Source organism: Melanerpes formicivorus, unplaced genomic scaffold (genome assembly GCF_026170545.1).
Source record: "Melanerpes formicivorus ecotype bairdi unplaced genomic scaffold, bMelFor1.0.p_v2 SCAF_19, whole genome shotgun sequence".
NCBI classification, from domain to species: Eukaryota; Metazoa; Chordata; class Aves; order Piciformes; family Picidae; genus Melanerpes; species Melanerpes formicivorus.
In genome coordinates, this window is record NW_027142371.1 from 4,652,001 (window position 1) to 4,675,369 (window position 23,369).

At 40.5% G+C, this 23,369-nt stretch overlaps 1 protein-coding gene across 4 annotated transcripts in view; it reads right to left on the minus strand.

Annotated features, from left to right (window-relative positions):
• The window catches only part of SULF2 (sulfatase 2), a 152,872-nt gene that overhangs the window by 30,683 nt on the left and 98,820 nt on the right, over positions 1-23,369 (minus strand). For all 4 annotated transcript variants that reach the window (XM_068149877.1, XM_068149874.1, XM_068149875.1 and 1 more), the window contains 6 exons: positions 14,594-14,745; positions 11,334-11,503; positions 6,673-6,823; positions 4,727-4,902; positions 1,564-1,692; positions 553-609 (listed from right to left, as the gene is read on the minus strand). In XM_068149877.1, the coding sequence (XP_068005978.1) occupies positions 553-609; positions 1,564-1,692; positions 4,727-4,902; positions 6,673-6,823; positions 11,334-11,503; positions 14,594-14,745 (835 nt within the window). The remainder of the gene's footprint in view (positions 1-552; positions 610-1,563; positions 1,693-4,726; positions 4,903-6,672; positions 6,824-11,333; positions 11,504-14,593; positions 14,746-23,369) is intronic.

Consider the following 23,369-nt stretch of genomic DNA (forward strand, 5'->3'; position numbering starts at 1 on the left):
TCTCTGATAGCACACAAATTATTCATAGCACGCTCTGAGGGAGTGTACAAAAACATGCAAAACCAGGACAGTTTGTTTCATGTCTGATTGGCAGGCAGTAACAACAGACAACATTAAGAGACCATACCCTCTCCTCACTCTGCAGGGCTGCATGTCCAAACCATTCATGCCTCCTGTTACAAATTAAGGCAGGGGCATAGAGGGAATGGCCAGCAGATGAACATGCAGAGAACAAAGGTTGTTCATACTCCCATAATGCAAGCAGGAGGGTCAGGGGGCAGCAGCTGAAAGAAAAAGGGTATATACCTTTCCATCTCTCAGCCCAAGTAAAACTCCCCTTCCCCCACCCCAACCACACATTTCTGCAGGCTGCAGGCAAAGGCCATACATCCCCTCCCATCACACAATCACTGCCATTAGGCATACTGCAGCCGTGTCCCTGCTGGCACAGCTAAATGGCTTTAGGTCGGTGGTAGAGTGCTGCTTGGGCTTTAGCTATTCAGGAGCCTTCTATTTAAAATGACTGGGCTTTGTGATTAACACTTTCCTTACCCTCTTTCCACTAGGAATGAGTCTCTCCACACCTTCATCTTTTTCTTTAAATGGAATCTAGGAGGAAACCAGAAGAGGAAGAAGCAATTCCCACAAAACCAGTAATCAAGTCATGCCCCAGTTTCCTCTCCCACCCCCGATTCAGATGAGAAACATTACATCTAACTGCACAAGGTGGGGGGAGGGAACATCCAGCTTTATGAAGCAGGCATATATGCCTCTCCAGCGCAAATCATGAACACATACACCACACACACACAGAGGGACAAAATCCTCAACAGATTCACATAGTACAACTATTTCCACATAAGCATGTTTAAGGCACAGGGGATTAACTGAATTGTCCTTGATCACAAAAGGATCACAAATTAAATCAGGATTTCCTGACTCCCATTTGGGTTCTTAACCTGCACACTACCCCCAAAGTATCCTATTCTAAAGCAGCTGCTCCTTTCCCCCTTTCCCTCCACCCAAGTACTTGTAAAGCAAATCGCCTTCATCCCTTTTTCTGCTGATTTTCTCTAGCCAGCATCCAGTCCAATTCTCTTCCTCAGTCTTTTTCCAATGAAAGTATTGATGGAAGCTCTCAAATAAAGCTGTGCAATTCTGAGTGCTACTCTGTCTTTGTGTTATAGTCTGATACACAACCAACCCCTTCAATTCAATTATTCAACAAGTTATATGAAATGCTCTGCTACAAATGATGCCACAGAGACATTTAAAATCTATAGCTCATACAGTTCAAGACCTTCATGTGTATCCCTCTCACTGTTACAGATTGCATTTACAGTATCCAGATGCCATATATACCATGTAACAAGTATAGGAACCTGACAAAATGGATCAGTCACATATTGCCAAACAGGTCTTTAGCTTTTCCAGTGAACGATGTACTGTGAGAGATGGTAATCTGGTCATGTTTCCCTTCAAATCTGTGGCATGTTGCTGAATATTTGACCAGTCCCCTGTACAGACACATGCAGCTCCCACACACACTTCCATTTTTTTTACCTATTCACTGGTCTTTCAGAATCCAGAAGCTTTAGGATAGATTTTCCATCCATATCAGATGGAATATCCAATCCAGCAATATCTAGAATCGTAGGTGCGAGATCAATATTCAGCACAATGTGTGGGTTCCTGAAAAAAACATGTGAGAATCTGGGTTGAAGTCTGTGCAATGATACTAAGCAACTTCAACTCTTCTACAGAGACCAGGGATCTGAAAAGGCTCATTTTGTGACACCTCCAAAGAAGAAAAGAGGACACAAGCCAATTCTTTTCCACGAAGGAAATTAAAATGTAAAAGATAAATTGGATAATCTCATGAGGGACTAATATTAAGATTTCAAACTTTAGCACAGAGCATTTATGAGAAAGCAAAGTAGTTCATAAGGCAAAGTTAGTTAATTATTGCAAAAGAAGGTTCAAAAGTCTTTCAGAACATGAGAAAGCACTGGAAAAAACTCCTTGGGTGTCTTATACAATCAAAGCGTCTGCCAAATATGCTGATGACTTTAAAAGTAGATTTGGCAGGTAGCACATGCTTTATCTACTTCAAAACATGGCCCAGAAATAAGTACCTCAGCTCATATCACAGCAAGCATGCTCTGAAGAAAACGTGAGGAGAAATATATTGCTAGACATACAGTAAATAACTAGAAGTTGTTGTTAACGTATTGCGAGACAGCAAAAGGAAAGAGATCTGGAAGGAAAAAGCAGAGAGGAAGCAGTGATGGAGAGAAGAAGATTAAAAGAAAGATAGAGATTATAAAAGCCCAGCTCTAACTCAGATACCACCAATCTTCCCACGTGCACAGCTATGTGTTCTGCAAACACTTCACAACAGCCGTGCCCTATTACTCAGCAGAGTACAGCATGTGTTCCTCAGCCACCACAGTTAACAGGACAATATTTGAACTCAAACTGACTTCAAATTTGGATAGAACATTGGCATCAAATCCTGAGGAGCACAGACAGCTCTTATTCCCAGATCCCTTGAACTGCCACAGCTAAATGTTAGCAAGTTCAGGGATCAGAGCATCCAGTCGCACAGCCCAGCATTCAGTGGCCAAATGCCTGAATTCCTAATTGTGTGACTGAGTTTTACTACGGGTCTGGCCTTGCAGAAATGCCTTCAGTTTATATTGGGCCAAACCAACATATTTCAGATATGTCAATGGGTGCTGTGTGATTACTCACAATATTACATCTATCCATACTGTTTAGCAGCAGTTCTTTTCCTTGTTCCTTTAAAAAAGCCACTTAATTTCTCTGAAGTAGGAGAGGGGGGAAAAAAAAGAAAGAAAGAGAGCATACTGCTACCCAGTCTCCTACAGCACTGAGCTTAAAGAATCACCAAGCTATGCTTTGCAGGCACAAAGAAAGGATGGGACCAGATGGGCTGTTACACATGTCAGTGCAGAACTCTAGCTCCAAATACAGAACAGGGGAAAAAAAAGCTGCTAAATTCACCCTAATTAATGAGATACCATTTAAAAATTACTACATTTTTGAGCAAGCAAGCAAACAGGCACTGACAAGAGCGTGGATGATGAATTAAATTGATGTACCTAATTTGATTTTAATTACTAATAATTGTGGTGTAGCATATTTGGTAATAGAAATGAGAGCTTAGTAATGACTTGCTACAGTGACTGCTATTAAATCTTTGTTGGTATCAAAAGGGAGTCATGACAACTACTCTGCAAGAAAAACATAAGGTTCATGCAAAACATGGATAATTGAAGTCCTATCATTCAAAGAAAATCAGGCTGAAAGGGAGAATCAATTATCAACTCCCCCTCCAAGGTGTTTTATTCTGTTCCTCCTATTTGTTGTAGTGTGGGCTCTGTTCTGTTAAGACTCTGTCAGGCTGACTCCTCTAACAGAAACACTTTTTCATCTTCAGAAGCCAGTGAAAAATAAAATGTAATGGGAAGGTTTCACAGCTTTTATGTGTGTCAGGGTGTAAATACCCTTGAACTAGAGCAGAGATGAGAGGGCTGGTCGCTAGTGTCACATGCTGCAGAAAAACTAGCTCATCCACTTGGGCTGCATTAGCATTGCCTCTCCAGTAAAACCAAAAACTGCAGCTGAAGGGAAAGACAGCATCTTAGAAAGCTATTCCAGCTCACTTGGAATTCTCTGCTGCTGCAGACAAACCTCTTTCAGTGCTGAGGTAATATGTTTAACTCCACCTGAGGAATCCCTCCTCTGCTCTTCAGAGAAGTAAAACTGTTTATTTGGCATGCGTGACTGCTGTAAATAAATTAGCCACACGGTGCGGTAGCTGCAGAACGTCACATTCTTGTGCCTGCTGGTGATGTGAATCAGTGAATTTAACCACCAAAGGGAAGGAGATTTTTTTTTTTTGGTATAACTATTTGCTGCCCTATCACACACTAGAGAGACTCTTCTGTGGTAAAGAGAAGGCAAAAAATCCGTGTGGAAGACTTTGTGTGCGCGTTAATTATGCTAAAACATGCACACTGATATAAATAAAAGGCAAGAAAATTATGGCACTCTGTCCAAAATCATTACTTAAGTGCAAATATTTGCTATTGAAATAATTGCTTAGAAAGTGTATTTACATAATTCCTCAGCTGATCAAAGCTACCATTTTAATTAACAGTCACATTCTGCATGCTTGCATGCCTCCAACAAACAGCCCCAGCCATGTAATCTCGGAGGAGGAACCGAAAGGAATGTTTTGTGGATGACAATGTATGAACTGTTCTGTATTTTAATGTTCAGTACTAATTATCTACAATGCCAGGGAGCATTACACAGTGTATATATTTTTTTTTTACCTTGAAAATGTCACACTGATTTGTATTATTTGCACCCCTCAAAGGGAGGCAAATAAACATTTCCTAAATTGGATATATTTCAGAAGGGCTTTTTCAACTACATGCACACAAGTGGCTTCTGCTGTACACCTACGCAAGCAGAAAGGGAATGGCATCAATCCCTGACTATCTTGTACCACCACATGCTATCAGTTCTGCTTTCTGGGTAGATATATTTTTTTTCTGCCAAAGATGAGGAGGAAATCAGTCAGGATGGGCAGAACTTTGTGCCTCCATGTGGATACCAGGTCAGTGTGACTAGAGATGCAAGCCTAAAGGATCTTTCTGGTCACCGCGTACACACACGACAGCCAAGGACTTACAAGGACCCAGCTTCCACGTTTGGACCTCGGACATAGAAAGGAACTCTGATATCAAACTCATAAGGCATGGACTTTCCTTTCACCAGCCCAAACTGTCCAATATGATAGCCATGGTCTGCTGTGTATATTATATATGTGTTGTCCAGTTCACCTGTTTCAACCAACGTATTGTAAATCTGAAAGAAATCAAAACAAAGTATGAAATTCATTCCACTGCTGAGTACTGTGTGTAATGTACCACTGCTTCTGTCTGTGAGTAATATACAAACAAGTAACAGCTCAGGGTGGCACTGAATTATCACAATGAGCCATTCCAAATACTACCTGAATACTGTGGCTAATACAAGGTAAACTTCTGTTTGCTGTTTTAAAGTAAACACATTTGCATGTCACAGTTTCAAGTGTTTGGGTTCAGCGTTATGCAGGAGACCTGTCAGGAAAAGTACTAAGAACATATGGTAACCAAGATAAAAGTTTCAAGGTGATAGGCATGTTTGAAATTTTCTCTCCACCTTTATCTTTCTCCTGCAGTGAAGAATTTTAATAAAATGACAGCGTTTTGAATCTCACACTCACTGAAGCAACACTCAACAATCTTGCCTTCAGACAAGTAAGTCCCCATTATGCAGATTATTTGCTAGATCTCTTCTAGATAATTATCACTCAGTCTTTCACTAGCTGGAGAACTAAGATGGAGAATCATGAGGAACTTGACTCTGCTTGTGGTTGTTTAAATGGATTCACATGAGAACCACACATGAAATGTAACAACTCAAGCACCAAAGATCAATTTATATTGTGGAGGTGGGGGGAACCGTCAAAGTGGCATCTGAGAGAGATCCATAACAGATCTCTGCTGTCTTGGTTTTGGGGGTGGTGGGTGGTTCTCTTCTGGGTTTGTGTTTTGGTGGGCTTTTTGGGTTTTGAAAGACTCTCAGATACACATAATTCAATGGAAAAGATCACTAACTCAGTGATGACAACTAAAAACCAACCTAACTGATTTTGCCTGCAGCCAATCACCCAAACCATTTAACTCTACAATAAATCAAAACAGCGTAGTAAAATAGCCAATCTGCCCTAACGCTGCTATCTCAGCCATCTAAACAGGTTCATTAATGGGAAGCAGAGATCATACTTGTCTGAATCAGTAATTATAAGACTTTAGTAACAAGTTGATGCAATGCCATGCAGATATTCTCATCTTTGCCTTACAGGACTCCTCTTATTTTACATTCTGCCCTTTTTTTTTTCTCTTGAGTAAGGATGCCAAGAGATAAGCAGTAAATTGCAACACTCAAACCTGCCTTCCTGCAACTGAAAACCCTCTCTTTTTCAGAGTAGCTTTTAGCTAATTCAGATGCTCCTTTCAAGACACCCAGCTTGCACTAAGAGATTTCATTGCTACACAATGCAGACTGAGTTTATGAGGTATCTACCTATGTGTTTATCTACTTCTGACACTCCATGTCCCAGGCCATGTTTACCGAGGGTTTATTCCAGCTAGGACTCCTGCAGCATCACTGCTGCTGTTACTCTTCTCTCAGAAACTCAGTGTTACAGAATCAAAATAGGCCACAGGTAATTAGTTCCAACAGGCTGGACGATGGCTTTACAGATCTCAGATCACACATTTTTTTGACTTCAAAATGTACATTATAAAGGAGGTGATCTCTCCCTTTTCCCCTTAATCAGTAGCGGCTCTGCAGCAAGAAACCAACTCCCTTATACCACCAATTCACAGCATCTGTCTTTAGAAGACAAGGATCCTTACACCTTGATAAGACAGACAAAATTCTCATAGATGAGAGAATCACACACTATTAAAACATGATGTACTGCTCCTCCTCCCTTTCCCCTTATCTTCACATATAGCACAGCTTGGAGTTTAGCTCAAAAAACAAGTACCTGTTCAGCCAAAAAAAAAGGTAGCTATTGATATTTACCATCTCCATAGAGTCATCCACAGACATGAGTGTTTGCAGGCGCTTTCTCTGCAGCATGTTTGTGAACTCCATGTGGATAGGTTTCATGGGACCCGTGTACCTCATTATCCAGTGCTTGTCTGGGTTGGGAGCATAGTTGTAACTGGGAGTGCTAAAGAACAGACACAAAATCAAAATGCTTTAGCAGTGTAGGAAAAAAAAAAAACCCAATACCAATAGCAACAATTTCTATTTGATCAAGGCTATAGAAGGTGCTCTCTGAAGAGCACAGGAAAATATTAGATTTACTTTAGAAGAGCCTTATACTTTTACATGCTATATGGAAGAGGGGAGAACAAAAACAACTCAGCAGGGAATAAAAACCTATATTAAAAGTGTAAATACACGTTGTTTTTGCAGAGGCTTCAGACTACCGAGGGTATATTTCAAGACCAAGAAACTACCTTCAGAAGTTTAATTCCACAAGTCTGACCTGGATGAAGCACAGACTGGAGAGTTCCTGTTCACGTCACTGTTTTGCTTTCACTGTGCCTACGCAAGCACCAAACAGCTTGTGCCAGCTGTTTAACAACAACTACAGAACTTGCTGAAAAGGTTCTACTCTACCAAGAGCTTTTTTTAAGTGAACATGTGTGGCTACTTGAATACTTCCACACTCAAGTACCCAGAGGAGCAGACACCCCCTCCCTAGTGGCATCAAACTGCATGTAAGCTCATGGCAAGCAGAAGTGGATACACAGCCAGCTTTTTAAACCTGCCAAGAAATGCAGTGGCAAAGGGAAACAGGACTCTTTTGCAGACACTGTCCAGCCACCAACTCCTTTGTGACCATTAGAAAATGTAAGTCCCTGAAAAATCCCAAGAGGTCGATTCAGTCTTCTAGCATCTTGATACCACTCCATGTTTTCCTGCTTCTGAAACACCATTAAAGTGATGAGGAGAAATATCACTGATTGTCTGGCTGTTATTTAGTGGCTGACTTGGCAGTGCTGGTTTAATGGTTGCACTATAGGATCTTAAAGGTCTTTTCCAACCTTAATGATCCTGTGATTCCTCTTATTAGTAGTTCCAGAGCTTGTTTTTCTGTGCATAATTATATTGCTCTAGGTTAGCTGGATCTAAACAAAGGATTTCTTTTGATCTATCATTACCATGATGCTGATTCTGCACTGACACCTCACTAGAACACCATATTACGAGTCTACATTTGCAAGAAATAATATTTTTACCTGCCTTATCTATTCCTAAAAAAGTTTGTTATCACTTAAGATGAAGAACCACCTTTGTCAATTTCTTCACCTGCAGAGGCTGAACTAATAAAAGTTGCTTTTCCTAGGTGATCTTTTGAGCCCTTTCTTTTTTCATTCAAAGCAATAAAACTCAGTCTGTGCAGATGTGCAAGTTGAGAGGGCGACAAAGTGACATAAAAACAAACCAGGAGATAGTTTCCTCCTTCCCAAGACACAGTTTCCCTATAAATTCAGGTCCTACTTGTCAAATATCTACTGTTGTTTTTGTGTATGCAACTTTTCTCCTTCCCAAGACAATTTCCTTGTAAATTCAGGACCAACTTGTCAAACACCTACTGTTGTTTTTGTGTATGCAACCGAGCAGCAAATGATTAAGACAATAATAACAGAAGTTGAAGCTTCTCCTCCAAATCCTGTGTGTATATGGTGTATCTTCAAATGTGACAGGTAGCCTTAAGAGTTTTAACAGAAATATGAAATTAATAATCAGACAGTGAAAGTTTTATGCCAAAAGCCTCCGTTAGATGCTATCTGGAAAATGTGTGTAGGTGGCACATGGAGGCTTCTTCACATAGGGAGGAAAGGGCTGGTGTTTATTCTCTCTGTATTGTTAAACAGCCTCTTGAATTTCAGCATGTTACTGTGGCTGAAATAATGACATTGCTCCTTTGAAAATGCTGACAGTTATGGAAACTGTTGCTATGTGATGCCCAGAATGAATCAAAAATGCTTGGCAAACTCCTTTTCAGCTTACTTTGTGATTTCCTGGCTGATTTGAAACCTCCCACTGTTTAATCCAACCAAAGCCCGTGATTTTCTTTGATTACTACAAATGTAACCCTCTTACACTTAACAGATTTGTCTGTCTTACAGAAAAAAAACACACAAATATCACATTCCTAGAAGTTGGTTAAGATAACCTCTTCAAAGCTATCCAGAAGATAAATCCTAGTCTGATTGCATTTGACCTTGGAAAAGATGGGTGGTAAAACGTGCCCTCTACAGAAATAACATTTCTGATCACTCCTGGAGTGCCCAGCTGTTGCACTCTCCAAAGCTATCCCTACAGGCAGTGAAAAAGGAAAACCAGTCATGTAGCCTAGGGATTTGCTACAGGAATGCTGGTTGACGTGGATAATTGTCACACAAGAAATGACTACAGAAGAAGGTGGAGAGAGACTGCAGTGTAGGGTGGAACGGCCATACCAGCTAGTATATGTAATAATAGAAGCAAGAAAAAAGCAGCATGAATTGGTAAGTGAAATACACAGCATAGTTCCCAAGCAAAGCAGAATGCCAACTGCCAGTCTCTGCTAAAATCCACACCACTAACTTTCAGCTACTCCTCACAACACAGAATGGATGCCAAGCATGACAGTGACGCCTTCCCTTTGCTTTGTGGATACAGCTCAAGGAGCCACTTGCAGGCTTTGCCAGGACTACCACCAGGAAAGGTACAGAGACACACCACATGGGTACAGCCTCCTGACTCTGGGACTGGGCAGAGACTTTGTTCAGGGTATCCCTTTGTGCTTTAGGGAAATTCCTAGTCCGTGTTCTACCCATTCTGATCCTTCCCTACCATGTCCACAGGACAACACAGCAGTGAGAACTGCCCCCATCACTTTATCACTGGCAGATTCATCTGTCACTGCAGGCTTCCCTGGAATGTGGGAACAAGAGGGGAAAAAAGGAAACTGCAGAACTAATTTGTACATACAGTGAGGGAGTGGTGCACTTCCTCAGTTTGCACTCTTAAACCCAGGACAGTGAAAACCCTTAGAGATTATCACTATGTAGTGCTAGAAAAGTTGTTAAGATTGGCAGTTTCTTTGCACAAGGTGTGCATAAAACCCTGTTTATGTTTGTATCCAAAAGAAAAAACACAGCTCCTTAATCTACTAAGACAATTTGTTTCTTTACAAGCAAAATTTGTTTCCACAAAGTGATGCTCCCTGTGCAACTGTCTTAAGAAAAGTGACCTGCAACTAAACCCAGCTCTGGGTTAGCTACTTTTATAGTTAAGAATATAAACACAGCTTGTGAGCAAATCTAACCCACAAGCAAAAGAAAAATAGATGGAGTTTGTATTTTTCATTACTGGCCTTCCTCAGATCCTGCCACTCTTTCATTCAACTAGCATAATTAAATTGCTACAGAATGTTGCTTGATAAATGGTTATCATCTCTGAGATATGAAGCCTTCCACAGGCACTGAGGTCAATACTGGATATAAGCTGAGAGAAGTTGCTCATTTGGCATTTCTGTAATTTTCATTTCAAAGAAAATAAATGAGCATAAGATGGCAAACAGACGTGAAATATTGCATTGCTGTAGATCTAGGACACAGATTCTCTTTGGTAGCTAAGCCCAAAACAATTAAGTAGATCATTCTAAGTTATGCAATACCTAGACACCAGAACAAAAGGAAGATTTTCCTCTCAGACTCTATTTTAAATAAAGTGCAAAGGCTCAAATGGATTTCACTGGAGTTTGGACCTGTCCCGATCGGTTTCTGCTACCAACTGATTATTATTTCCACCAGTTCTCAGTTCCTCCACAAGCCCCAAGTAAAACAGAATTCCCCTTTAAAAAAGAAACCACAAACAAATCCGACAAACACTAAGGAAAGCATGTAGGAAGAAAGTTACAAATGTTAAACATCAGTGAAGGCACCAAGCCAGCAATTACAGAAGTACTGGAATGTTTTCAGTGTGCCAGAAGGTGACTTGGGAGAAGGATTCATTTTATCAGCATACAAGGAGATGCCTGTAATGGCATTTCACAGAGCTGTACCTGTGAAACGTCTCTGTGCTGCAAACAAGAACCATCTCATCATGGAGCTTCTGAACATGTTAACTCAGGAAGAGGGTGATACTGCTTTTGGGACCCATTCAAGACATTGTACTGGGTCATGTACAGACACATCAGCTCATTCATAACTAGCTTGTCTAATGCGGTGCTGCAGGCTTTTATTTCCCTTCTTTGCACACATGAAACAGGAGTATTAAGTGCTGCATACTATATAATTTTTGGTAATACCCATAAAATAATACAGTTTATACATGAGGACAGGGAGAGAGAGTTTCTTTCCCTGGGAGATTACAACCCAATAATCAGATTTTAATACCCCTGATCAAAATAAAGCAGTATTTTACTTCCCAAATAGGTTGTAACAATGTCCAGTGAATTCAGCTTGAGTGCTGAGTTCTAGGTGCAGAAGCCATTCTCAAGAAACTCTAACTAGTCTGAAGAAGTCAATTAAAAAAAGTTTAAATAAATCAAAACTGTTGTTATGTATTTGTGACAAAGTTATGGCAAGAGTATCATAAACCAAACATTATTCCCCTAGAAGTACCCAAGACTTCAACACTCCCAAACCTGGAAATGAAAGGGGTTTATTTTTCCTTACATGTGTTGTGAGGCATTAGGAAAAAGATGTGAGTACTGAGGAGCTGAATCTTCAGGGCCATGAGGAGCTGCATGGCTTATAACCATCAGTACAGGCCTGTGAGGATACATCTTCTTTGAGATTCTGAAGAACGTAATACTGTCATTGGTAATCAGATCAGTTAGATAATCCTGCAAGTAGAAGTAAAAGCATAATGAGATACTTGAGAAATAATTTCAAGCTGGGGGGGGTGAGATGGGAAGGTCTGAGGTATCATAGAAACACGAAAAAAAAGTAGCTGCTTCACTCAGAATGGGAGGAGAAAGGAATAAGTCATAGACGTTAAAACTTCAAAAACTACAACCAACTCTCTCTTGATTCACTGCCTAGAAATAGGGAAAGCAACAGCTTCGTCTCAGAAATGAAGGGTATTAAAGGAGGTCAAGTAGGAGTCTGTCTTCTCAGAGTGTGTAATTACATTACAAAGATCACAATATTAAATACAATGGCCAAGTATTAATTAAAAAAATGTTGATTAAAATTACAAGTCACAAGCTTTGCTTTTGGTGTTGCTATCTTCAAGGTGTACTGTCTGACTTTACAGTACAGAAGTGCTTTGAAAATCCCAATGGCTTGATGTTCCCTGTTCCGAGCCACAAGACACCAAAGCTAGAAGATGCTGGGCTAATTGGATCAAAAAATCCCTTCACTCTCACAGACACAGTGACAATCCAACAGAGATACAGCTCCATCAAATATACTGCTGAGAACTTAGACAACCTCCTTTGGAAAACACAGACCATCTTTCTTTTTTCTAAGTAGTATCATTACCATTCTTCTGACACCTGCTGGAGCTGTATAGATTGAAGACACCATTTTTAATGACAAGCCATGTTCTCTCTTAAGCTGCATCAGACAAAACATTCCAATATGAGCAGGATATGAAACTGCATGCTTAAAACCCAGCATAATAACTGTGGTGTTGCAGCTGAATGTAAAATCAGACACAATGCCTGCCTCTGGTCAACTGAACATATTGGGTTGCACTTGTTTTAAGTACAGCTTTGTCTCCGTGGGTCAGATGCTTGCTCCTCTTTACCACTGATAATATCCTTGCCCTGAGAAGTTAGCTTATCACTCAAAGACAGCCTTTTTCCACTGATTCCATTGACTTTCTGAGTTATTTCCTGTGTTTCCCAGAACACAATTGGCAAAGTCTCCATTTTCTCCCCACGTGGCGCTGCATAGAATCATAGAATTGTTAGGGTTGGAAGGGACCTTAAGGATCACCCAGTTCCAACTGCCCACCATGGGCAGGGACCCCTAACACTACATCAGGTTGCTCAGAGCCACATCCAGCCTGGCCTTAAAAACCTCCAAGGATGGGGCTTCTACCACCAGCCTGGACAATCTGTTCCAGTGTCTTACCACCCACACAGGGAAGAGCTTCTTCCTAACATCCAAACTGAAGGCAAATCTCTTATGGAACTGCCATGATTCTGTTACTGATATGGTATTTTCATTCATGACAGCAGATGTAAATAAACATAATTCCATCAAAGCTTTACTGCAGGACCTCCATTCATAAGCATGTGAAGGGGAAGAGAGAATGTACAACAGGCCAAACCAAAGCCAAACTGGCTCCTGATCATACTTCCAATGCCTGAGACCATACTGATAGCTGAGAAAGGTCCCTGGAGTGCTCCCAGAAACACACTGACATTCATCGAAAACGTGTCTGCTCTCTAAGCTGGTTAGTCCCTTCCTCATGTGTGTAACTCACCTTTGATTTAGCCACTACAAGAGTTTTGAAGAGAAAGGTTTTCACCTGGTTGAAGCATAAATCATTCAAATTCAATGTTGGGTTTTTTTTTATTACCAAAATCAGTTAAAAAAACCTAAACCACATGGGAAAAAAAACCCAAACATTTTCAGGTATGGTATACATAAAACAGAGGTGAGGATATTGGAACACAAAGTTCCCTCTTGGCTTCATACTACAATGGTGTGCTGTGAAATCACTTGCCTGACATTGTTCTATGTAAGATATATTTCTGTCATAACATTTTTGGTACATGGCTGTAAAGATTAGCTCTCTCATTCTTCATAGATCAGAAGGGAAATAAAAGACACAATTTTGTACTTCAGTTGCCCCTTCCCCTTAGCAGCTGATGAGAGAAAAGGAAACCTTAGAAGCCTGTTATGTTTCATCTTTCAACACAAAGTACATTCAATTAAAAATGGCAAACAAGGGAGGGGAAGGGGGAAATTACACAGACATCAATCCTATAAAGGAAAAAATGACTATGAACACATCGCTAATGAAACACAAATAGGGAGGGAGGATTTGTGCTCAGTAAGAGAAAAGAAATGAAATTCCTGTTGAGCAAATACAGCTTACGAATGATCATCACTCCAGAATGAGTAAATTCCCTAAGAAACACACTACAGCAGTTTATGGATGTATTGCTTCATCCTCACACTTCAGAGGCAATTCACAACATTTCAGCAATTCACAAAAGCTGGATCCTTTGGAAAGGTAACACTGAAATAAAACTCCTGACTGCAAGCAGATAACTGTTTGACCTGTAACTTGTGCTAGGAAGAGGGAAAGGAAGAAAGAAACTGTATTTGACAATGACTTCAAGCATTTTACTAAGTTTGGTCAGGGTAAAACATCCCTGAAAGGGCATTAGGAAGCATATCTGCTTATAACTATGCACTGAGATACAAACTTAATAGTTAAATTTCCACTCATTCAGAATTGCCATAAGATATACCAAGATATTATGAACTCCATCATATTATGGCTGTGAAACAAGTTCCTTAAACTAACATAAAAAGATAGGTCTAGCTGGAGGGAACTGGATTCTTATCTCATTTACTTTTGTGTAACTCCACTGGAGCCAGTCCTATACCAGGGGAATAGATGACAATCAGATTCAGCACACAATAATTAAAGTACAAAGCACAGAAAAAGTTATCATGCAGCATTTTAATCCATTTTCATATCTTCAGCTCATAATACACAATATAGTCTCAGGACGTTCTGTTTGTTTCCACTGCTGCTAACAATGTTTTCAGTAACATGACCCTCCCGGAATGGAAGATAAGGAGAAGCCCAAACACGATGCCTGTTGGGGTGTAGCTAATGTTACACATGGCAGCTTTCAAGTATGAAAAGAATTCTTCAGTTGGACAGAAACCATAAAAAGCAGCTTTCTCCAAGTCACATCCAAATGTTAAACAAAAGATAGAAGTCAGTAATAATTGGGACTTACCCTGGAGTAGTCATATCCATGCTTCTCCTTCACTCCATTTCTACAGAGTGTGTAGTTGTAAAATCGAGAGTTTTTAAGCAATCCAACCCATTCTTTCCAACCAGGAGGCACATAGGAGCCATTGTATTCATTAAGGTACTTTCCAAAGAAAGCTAGGGGCAGAGAAAGCAGAAGCAAAGTAAGAATGTGTAACAGGAACACTTTGAAGACACCATCTTGAACTACATTCTTTGCTTTCTGTTTCTTCTCAGATGAGCTTTTTCTCCTTTCTGATTTAAGATAAAAGTGCTAAGTTTGCCTGTGTTTATTTCAGAGATCCATAATGCAGACCCTTTTGATTTATAGCCTGACTACCCATGAAACTCTACCACAATTACCATTCCATTTTCTTTACTGCCTGATACATTCAGAGTCAGATGAACTAAACTGAGAATGTGCCAGTTGTCACATTACCTCATCCTCTTCTGAATCACCCAATTTAGCTACATTTTTCATTTAGGTTACACCCACCTAAGCCATCTCCACCTAAGGAACTGGCAGAAGCAGTGAAGTCACTAATACGAAGGCTGGCCTGGGAGAAATTATGACAAATGAGGACCATAAATATGATGATGTTCTAAACTTGCTGCATAGAAGTGAAAGAGCCACCTGTTTGGCAGAACAAGTGCAGAATGAATACAAGGATTCTTGCAGTGCACAGGGTAGGCATTTGAGCCACCCTCCCAGAAGAGCTATATTCTAGGCCTTGCTCTGGAAGCCAGAAGTAGACACACAAATTGTTTTCCAGAGTACGGTTAAAGAAGATGAGAAGTGTTAGATTTCTGTGAGAAGAGCACAAATTCTCTAAAGCACATGATGTACCCAATGCTGCTTTCACACTATTATAGAAAAAAAACCCCAAATTAATTAAAAAAGGAATGTATTTTCCAGCATTAGTTTATATAATGTATCTTCACTAATCAATTACTGCATAAATTGTTCTGGGAAGTTCCATTAGTCTAGCTAGTTATTTTAGAGCTTAAAGGCAAAATTCTGCTCTTGGGTCTGCAGACTACACCATAATTCAGCACCTGACTTCTCGTAATTAGAGCTGAGGCATCAATTTTTGTGTGGTCTGATGCCATAAGCTAGCACTACCATAGCGGCTAGCACCAGTACTGACCACTGCCTGCAGCAGCAGGTATGCACGAGGCAGAACAGAGCTATTTGTCTCCCATTCCAAATGTTGTAGCCAAACAGAGATATATTTGGCATCTCTGCTCACAGGAACCGACCTGTTCCTAAAACCTTTGGCTGAGCCAGCTGAAGAACTCAGGAAAGAGGCTTTCTGTAAAGAATCCCTTCATTGTTATTCTGCAGAGGCATTAAAGGAAAGTCTGGTGGAAGTTCCTTCCCGCACCTTTTGCATACCCCCCATTGTACATTCAGGATGTCTTCATAATCTTTCATTGATGTCAAAGTGCTTTAAATAATTTTCTCTGCTGTTTCCAATCTTCTATTTCACATCTTTTTCTTCCCCTCCTCATTCTCAGCCATTTAGAGTTTTGTTATTCAAAAATCATTAAGTACCATCCCTCTGCAGTACAAAATACTGGGTTACACAAAAGCACTCTTGATGCTGATGAAAGATTTTGATTTTGGACTGTAAAGATTCTCTCTAACACAATTTTTCCCCTCATCAGATTAGTTCACCACCAGAGACAGCTGTTAACTAGAGTACACATGCCTCTGGTACATCCAATTTCCAACCACTCCAAGATTTCATTAACAAACATTTCCAGAGCTGCTGTTTGATATGCTCAGCCATGGTCCTCCAGCCAGTCTAAAAAGTGATCATTAAAATCCATTCAAGTGGCTGCTTTTAATACATGCATTAAGATATGAGTTTCCTTTGCTTAAAATGTTGTACAAGATTGTTTCTCCTAAGACTACATAAAACAGGATATGGGAGAGCAGAGGCCTTTGTACACTGTCACCACTTCCGCAGGGGTTCATAACCTTCTATGGCTCTTTTCTCAGAGTCTCACCCTTCAATGATAAGCACCTGGAAAATTCTTTGGTATAGAGTGGAATATTTTACATGAAGTTGTGTGTGGGTTTTTTTTTAACTCTTCCTGCAAGGAAAAAAACAATTGCACACAAAAGATTTTTCCCTGTGCTATCAATATACAAAGGTCTGCTCTGAATGTACCACAACCACAGATATGCCAAGGCCACAGCTCAGTCCTCACAAAGCAGATCTAATGTATTGTCAAATGTGGTGTACAAGTACAGGTCTGGCCCCTCAGTTTAGGAAGGACATCGAGACACTTGGATGTCTCCAGAGAAGGGCAACAAGGCTGGGGAGAGGCCTTGAGCACAGCCCTGTGAGGAGAGGCTGAGGGAGCTGCGATTGTTTAGCCTGGAGAAAAGGAGGCACAAGGGAGTCCTCATGGCTCTCTACAACTGCCTGAAGGGTGGTTGTAGCCAGGAAGGGGTTGGTCTTTTCTCTCTAGCAACCAGCACCAGAACAAGAGGACACAGTCTCAAGCTGTGCCAGGAGAAGTTTAGGCTCGAGGTGAGGATGAAGTTCTTCACGGAGAGAGTCATTCATCATTGGAATGTGCTGCCCAGGGAGGTGGTGGAGTCACCATCCCTGGAGGTGTTCAAGAAGGGATTGGATGTGGCACTTGGTGCCATGGTCCAGTCGTGAGGTCTGTGGTGACAGGTTGGACTCAATGATCTTTGAGGTCTCTTCCAACCTTAGTGATACTGTGATACAATCCAAAACACAGGCATCAAGGCATCATTGATCTCCACTGTCCATGTTCAAGAAGCAACTTCTATCATCTGCCTACATCATCTAGGGAACTCTGAAAATGTTTGGATTTGATTTTTCCCCCCCCTTTTTAAAAAATCATGACTTCTTTTCCTCATACCTACCGAAGTCCTTAACACAGCTATAAAAGATATTCACAAACCCTTGCATTAAACTGAAAACCAGGATAACTCATGACACATCAATGAAACAATGTAGGGGATCATTCATCCTTTTTCATTCCATAGAGGCTGCCCAACACTGGGAGTTGGATCTAAAAGACCTATTTCAGTTATCAAACTAGAAACAGAAATGCATCAAAAGTCAAGAGGGATTCACTGGTGTAAAACTGCCAGAGCAGATTTCATCACAGTCTTTCATTCAGTTTCCTTGATTTGGCAGATCCAGTTGTGACCACAGTTACTTATCTATTTAGACTTATTTGTTTCCATCTACTGGCTAAGACAACTTACATATTCCACCACAGCCTGTTCAACAGTATGATCATAGCATTCACATTCATTTTAAAGAAAGAAAGAAGGAAATCAACGAATGAAGGTATGAAAGGAGTACTGGTGATAATTTCCTGACAGTGATGTGTTATATTCTGTTAAGAAGCAGTACAAGATAAAGCTCTTGCTTTATGTAAAGCAGTCAGTCTACACACTAGAAAAATGTACTCCCTGGAGCAACATCAGGGGATCTAATGAGATCTCACCTGCCAGGAAATTATTGGGAAGACAAAGCCAGGCTCCTTATAGTGGTGCATGGTGGGATGATGAGAAAGGATCAGCATAGACTGAAACAAGTGAGATTCAGCCTGGATGTGAAAAAAAGCTTTTTTGAAGAGTCAGAGTGGAAGAAGTTGCTCAGAAACACTGTGCAGTCCCAGTCTGTGGAGTTTGTCAAGACCAGACTGGGTAAAGACCTGCACAACATGGCCTGGGGCAGGCTTTGCACAGGTGGTGGAAAAGTCATCTCCCAAGGTCCCTTGCAACTTCAATTAACCTGCAATGGACTAGGTGACTTAGGAGGCACATCAGCTGCATGCACAAGATTGCAGCATTTTAGAATGTAGGAGTGTTCTTGTAAATATTTCTGCTCTCATAATAAATCTTGGAGCTGACAATAAGTAAAATTCAGTTTTCAGTTACTCCTGGACAGTAAGCTCAGTATTTATACAGCATATCCTTCCTGGGGTCTTCTCTCCATACTCCTCATGCTACTGGGCTGTATTCACCTATTAGCACACCATTAAACTGCACTTATCACCAAGCCTGTAAGTCAAACTCATGTTGTAAGCTATTAACCATCTACATTTAAACCTGAACATTGTGCATTAAGTATCCTAAAGAGGTATTTAGAGCCCTGTTTTTCTGACACTTCAGCAGTCATCTTTCCAGGTATTAATGTAGGCTCTGAACTCCAAGATCTTGGTTACTCAAAGGGATTTGTTCACCTGTCTAAAATCTTTCACTTCTGTATCCAATACCAGGTTTTCCTTGGGCCAAAGTTGAACAATTAGCTACACGTGAGCAATCCCTTAGTTTTTGACTTGGAGTAGGAGGGGGCATTCCTGATCTTATTTCTTCTGTGCATTTAGCAAAGGTACTTTCAGTACTTTTTGTCCCCATAAGACAATGAGAGGAAAGCAGATGAGAAAGCGTTCTCAGTGTGGTAAAGTACGCATGTAACAAAAAGTAAGCTCAAAGGTCAAGCCAGCTTTGCATCCACATCATGGCCAAACATACTCTGAAACTGACAATGTAGACTGGAACACAGTGAAGTTAATGGGTTTACAGCAGAAGCATGTGGGTTCTGAGATAAAATCCTGTAATTTAGTCTTAAATGTAGTTCCAAGGGAAAGATTTCTTGGGAGAGGTCAGTCCTCCTGAGGTACCAAAATAACTGACCAGACTTTTCAAAAAAACCTGCAGCTCCTAAGTGCTGAAGTCCCTTGAACAAAACAGTCCCAGCTGACGCCTCTAGTAACAATGAATATGGTTCTGCTGCAAAGATTGGAAGAGACAGCATCAGTATTAATACCTCTGTAACTGAAGCAAATCTAATGGCTTGCATGAAACACACAATGAGTTCCTAAATGTTAGGGTATTCGTGAACAGAAAAAGAATGGCTTGAGACTATGTTTTGTTCTCAGATACTTTAGTAGCATCAGTGTCAGGATGCTATGGAAGACTGGGCTCCAAGTACTTTTTTGCTATTTCTTTTGTACACCTGCAATAGTCCTTGAAATGATGAATTCACTGAAGTAGGTAACCAGTTCCACTAAGGAGAGTAGTACAGGTGTATACACACACATTTTGCTTTATTCTATCACATGTGCTGGCTCAGTTTATCTCTAACCCATAGTACACTGATACCACACAATTTTCTTAAAGATTACATGCTCCATCCTTCATCAGAGGGACATAAAGAGACCAGAACTAAAGGCAAGAGCCTCTACATAGAATCAAGAAGGTTGGAAAAGACCTCAAACATCATCAAGTCCAACCTATCACCCAAGGCCTCATGACTCCTCCTAAACCATGGCACCAAGTGCCACGTCCAATCCCCTCCTGAACACCTCCAGGGATGGCGACTCCACCACCTCCCTGGGCAGCACATTCCAACAGCTAACAACTCTCCCTGTGAAGAACTTTCTCCTCACCTCGATGCACAGCACTTCTCTGTAACTGGAATAAAAATTAGCATTACAATTCATGAAACACAGTACTTGCAAACCCCAAGTTGGATAGTGACTGGTAACTGCTACAGCTAGAATAGCTTGCAGGCTTTCTTGTTATGCCAGGGGACTAGTCTGATATCTACAAGGACAAAGGCACTGCACAATAATCTTTATGACACCTTTGTTCCTCTTCCTGAATTTGCATTGCACATTCCTCAGTTGTGGCCAAGGATCAGTGCCAAGATCTATTTAATGAATAGGGGAACTGGCTGAAGGGAGGCATATGAAGCCAAATGAAACAAAAGGGCTCAAACCAAATATTTTGAATTGGCCAACAAGGAATCAAACTGAAGAATGCTGATGCAGAGCCAAGGCTTACTTGTCCTTCTCAGGTGAGCAAATTCCCAATGGAACCGGGGCAAAAGCCCCCTTCCACTAATGACTACAGCACAGCTTCCAAGAGTTTAAATTGCAAAGCTTCCAAACTGCCCTCTCACACACACCCTCTGAAAGGAGAAAAACAAATCTAGAAATGCCCATTTTCACCTGATCAATCTTCATTACAATTCAGAGCAAGATAACTTAGTGTCTCACCACAGCATCCTTTCCTATACTGGGCAGCACAAGTGAGAGCAGGAGCTGGCTACCTGGTGTAAATCACCACTCTATAGCACAGCTCACTATGGCTGGTCAGTCTGCTCATATTCCTTGATGGTCAATCCTGCCCATTCAGACTTTCCACAAAATGTTTCCAAACATCAAAACCACCACAAGCATTTTATTAAATATTTACCATAAGTATCACTTCTCTCTTTTATGCATCACACTAGCAGAAGAACCTTTAGATTTATCCTCCTCTCACCATACACAACATTTCCCCCTCCATGCATAAAGCAAGAACCTCCCTGAGAGTGGATTGTCAGACCTTCTTTAACCACAAACAGTCTAAGCAAAACCTTAACTAGCTTAATGGTGAATCTTTACTAAAGCACCAAAGTCTCCACCATGCTATTTGAGCCAACTCCAAAAGAATTTCATTTACAACCACCTTGTCTGTGGGATTTGAAGAAAACCCAACTGTCAAGTGTCAGGAAGCTATGGAGACATGCTGTGCAAGAAGAAATATTTGCTGTAGTTTAACAAACCATTCTTTTTTCCTCCTAGCAATAAACTGGGAAGAGCATTACTAAAAAGCACTACTAAGAAAAAAAAAGTCATACTGAATCCAATCAGGAGAAAAGTCCAACCCTGGTTTGATATAAGCCCCGAATTCCTTTGAACAAGATACTCATTGAAAGAAGAAATCAAAATTAACTTCCAGAAACTGGAATCAGTATCTGCCTGCAGAGTTTTTGCTGTAGGCACTGGCAAGTCTTTGAAATCATACTGTTCATTCATTAAAAGACAGCACATAGCTTATTCTTCTAGTTTTCAACTTCCATATCACTAAGCTTGTCCAGTGCCCACTAAATTGCGTGCCACTGCTGTATAGGGCATACAACCGTAAGGGACACACAGAACACTCACACCCTGGTGATATAAGAAAGACAGCTTAGGAAAGCTGTATTCAGTAAATTACACTACTAAATCAAAAGCTAACTATTTTGAAAGATTACTGCAAAACCTCAGCACTGTAGAAAAGCAAAGAAAAAACAATGCAACAAGATGCCGTAGGACTTAAATTGCCATCTGGATAAAACAAAAGACCTTGAACTGGAGTGAGAAAGAGGGAACCTCTTCTCTGGCTGATAAGCTTCCTAACACTGAACATAAATGGCATAAATGGATGATGAAAAACTTAAGAAGCCCATAGGTTCTTTGACTTTGCAAGTACTGCCAGCCTAAACAAGCTAAACTAGCAAAGATTGCACAAATACCTTCATAATGTGCAAATATTTTATGGAGGTTTTAGCTGGTTTGAATGCTGGGAAGCGATAATCCTATCTCTGAAGAAATACCAACCTATGAATTACCTCTTGCTTAAAACAATAAATCAGTGTGACAAAGCCATTACACTTTAAATACTAGAAATGGCAACTTATCAGAAGAGTGCATTATAGTAGGAGGAAAGAAAAAGATGAGGTGTTTCTCAGAATTTGAAACGTTTTTATGCTGAAAAAAAGACAGATTTAGGGGAAGAAGTGAGAAAGGCTAAGAAGGAAACAAAGTACGATGGCAAATAAAAGAGCCATGGACACTGGTGTATTTCTCTGGCTGCAGATGCTTTCATCTCAGACTCCTGGGAAAGTTTATTGGATTACAGGGTATCTTGTGGATTTTATTCAGTGAATTATTCACAAAGCTGCATACACAGCTCTCTTCAAGACAGTTAAAGTGTGCATTAAAAAACATGAACCTACATGCAGAAGACAGGTGATGAAACAGTAGCTGCACAGATAACTTTCCCTTCTAAAACTTCTGCATAATCCTCAGGAGATGAAGCTCTACTAAATGTGTTCTCATTAAGTTATCATACATTAGAGTACATTTAAAGTGAAACTACTAATGCTTAGAACTCAATTCATAGAAACAGAGGGAAAAGATGCACACAGGTTTGACTTGAAACCAACTTACAACATAGAAGTGAGGTTAGACCTAGGAAGGGAAAAAAAGACTTTAACACAGGAGGCAAAAAAATCCAGAACTGTCCTCTCTTTGAAAATGACATTTGCAGGATATTCCAGCTCAGTAATTAACCACCACGAACCAAGCCCACCATAAGTAGTAATATGGACAGTCAGTGGGTTTGGGCTATATATGAGTACTCCTCTTATGTCCTTTCCAGCTCAAATCCTTGCTTTTGCAATAGCAGCTATCCTGATACAGCCACTAAGCTGAATCTTTCTTCTGCATCACTTTCAAGTCTAATGGTCTCAAACCATCTCAACATATCCTTTGACAGACCTTGCTAAGATAACGTTTCTATGTAGAGAGCAAAAGATCTGAGGAAACTAATTTACCTTCCAGATAAATAATTCAGAAGCACGATAGCCAGTTTTGAAAAGTCACCTAGACATCTTGGAGATGAATATTGTAACACTTCAGTTTCTGATTGTGCAAATCACCTCTAAAAATTAAGTCTGACTCTTAAATCACTTGGCTATTATTTTTATAAATGGCCTTCAATTCTTCATCAGCTGCAAAAGCTATCTGTCCTGCACACAGAGCATTACTCTGACTTGGATAATCTGTTTTCTTTATATGCAGGTAACACATCAGAGCAGTGCAGCACGGCATAGTGGCTAGGGCACTGGAGAATGAATCAAAACTTCTGTCTCCTTATTCTTGTTCTT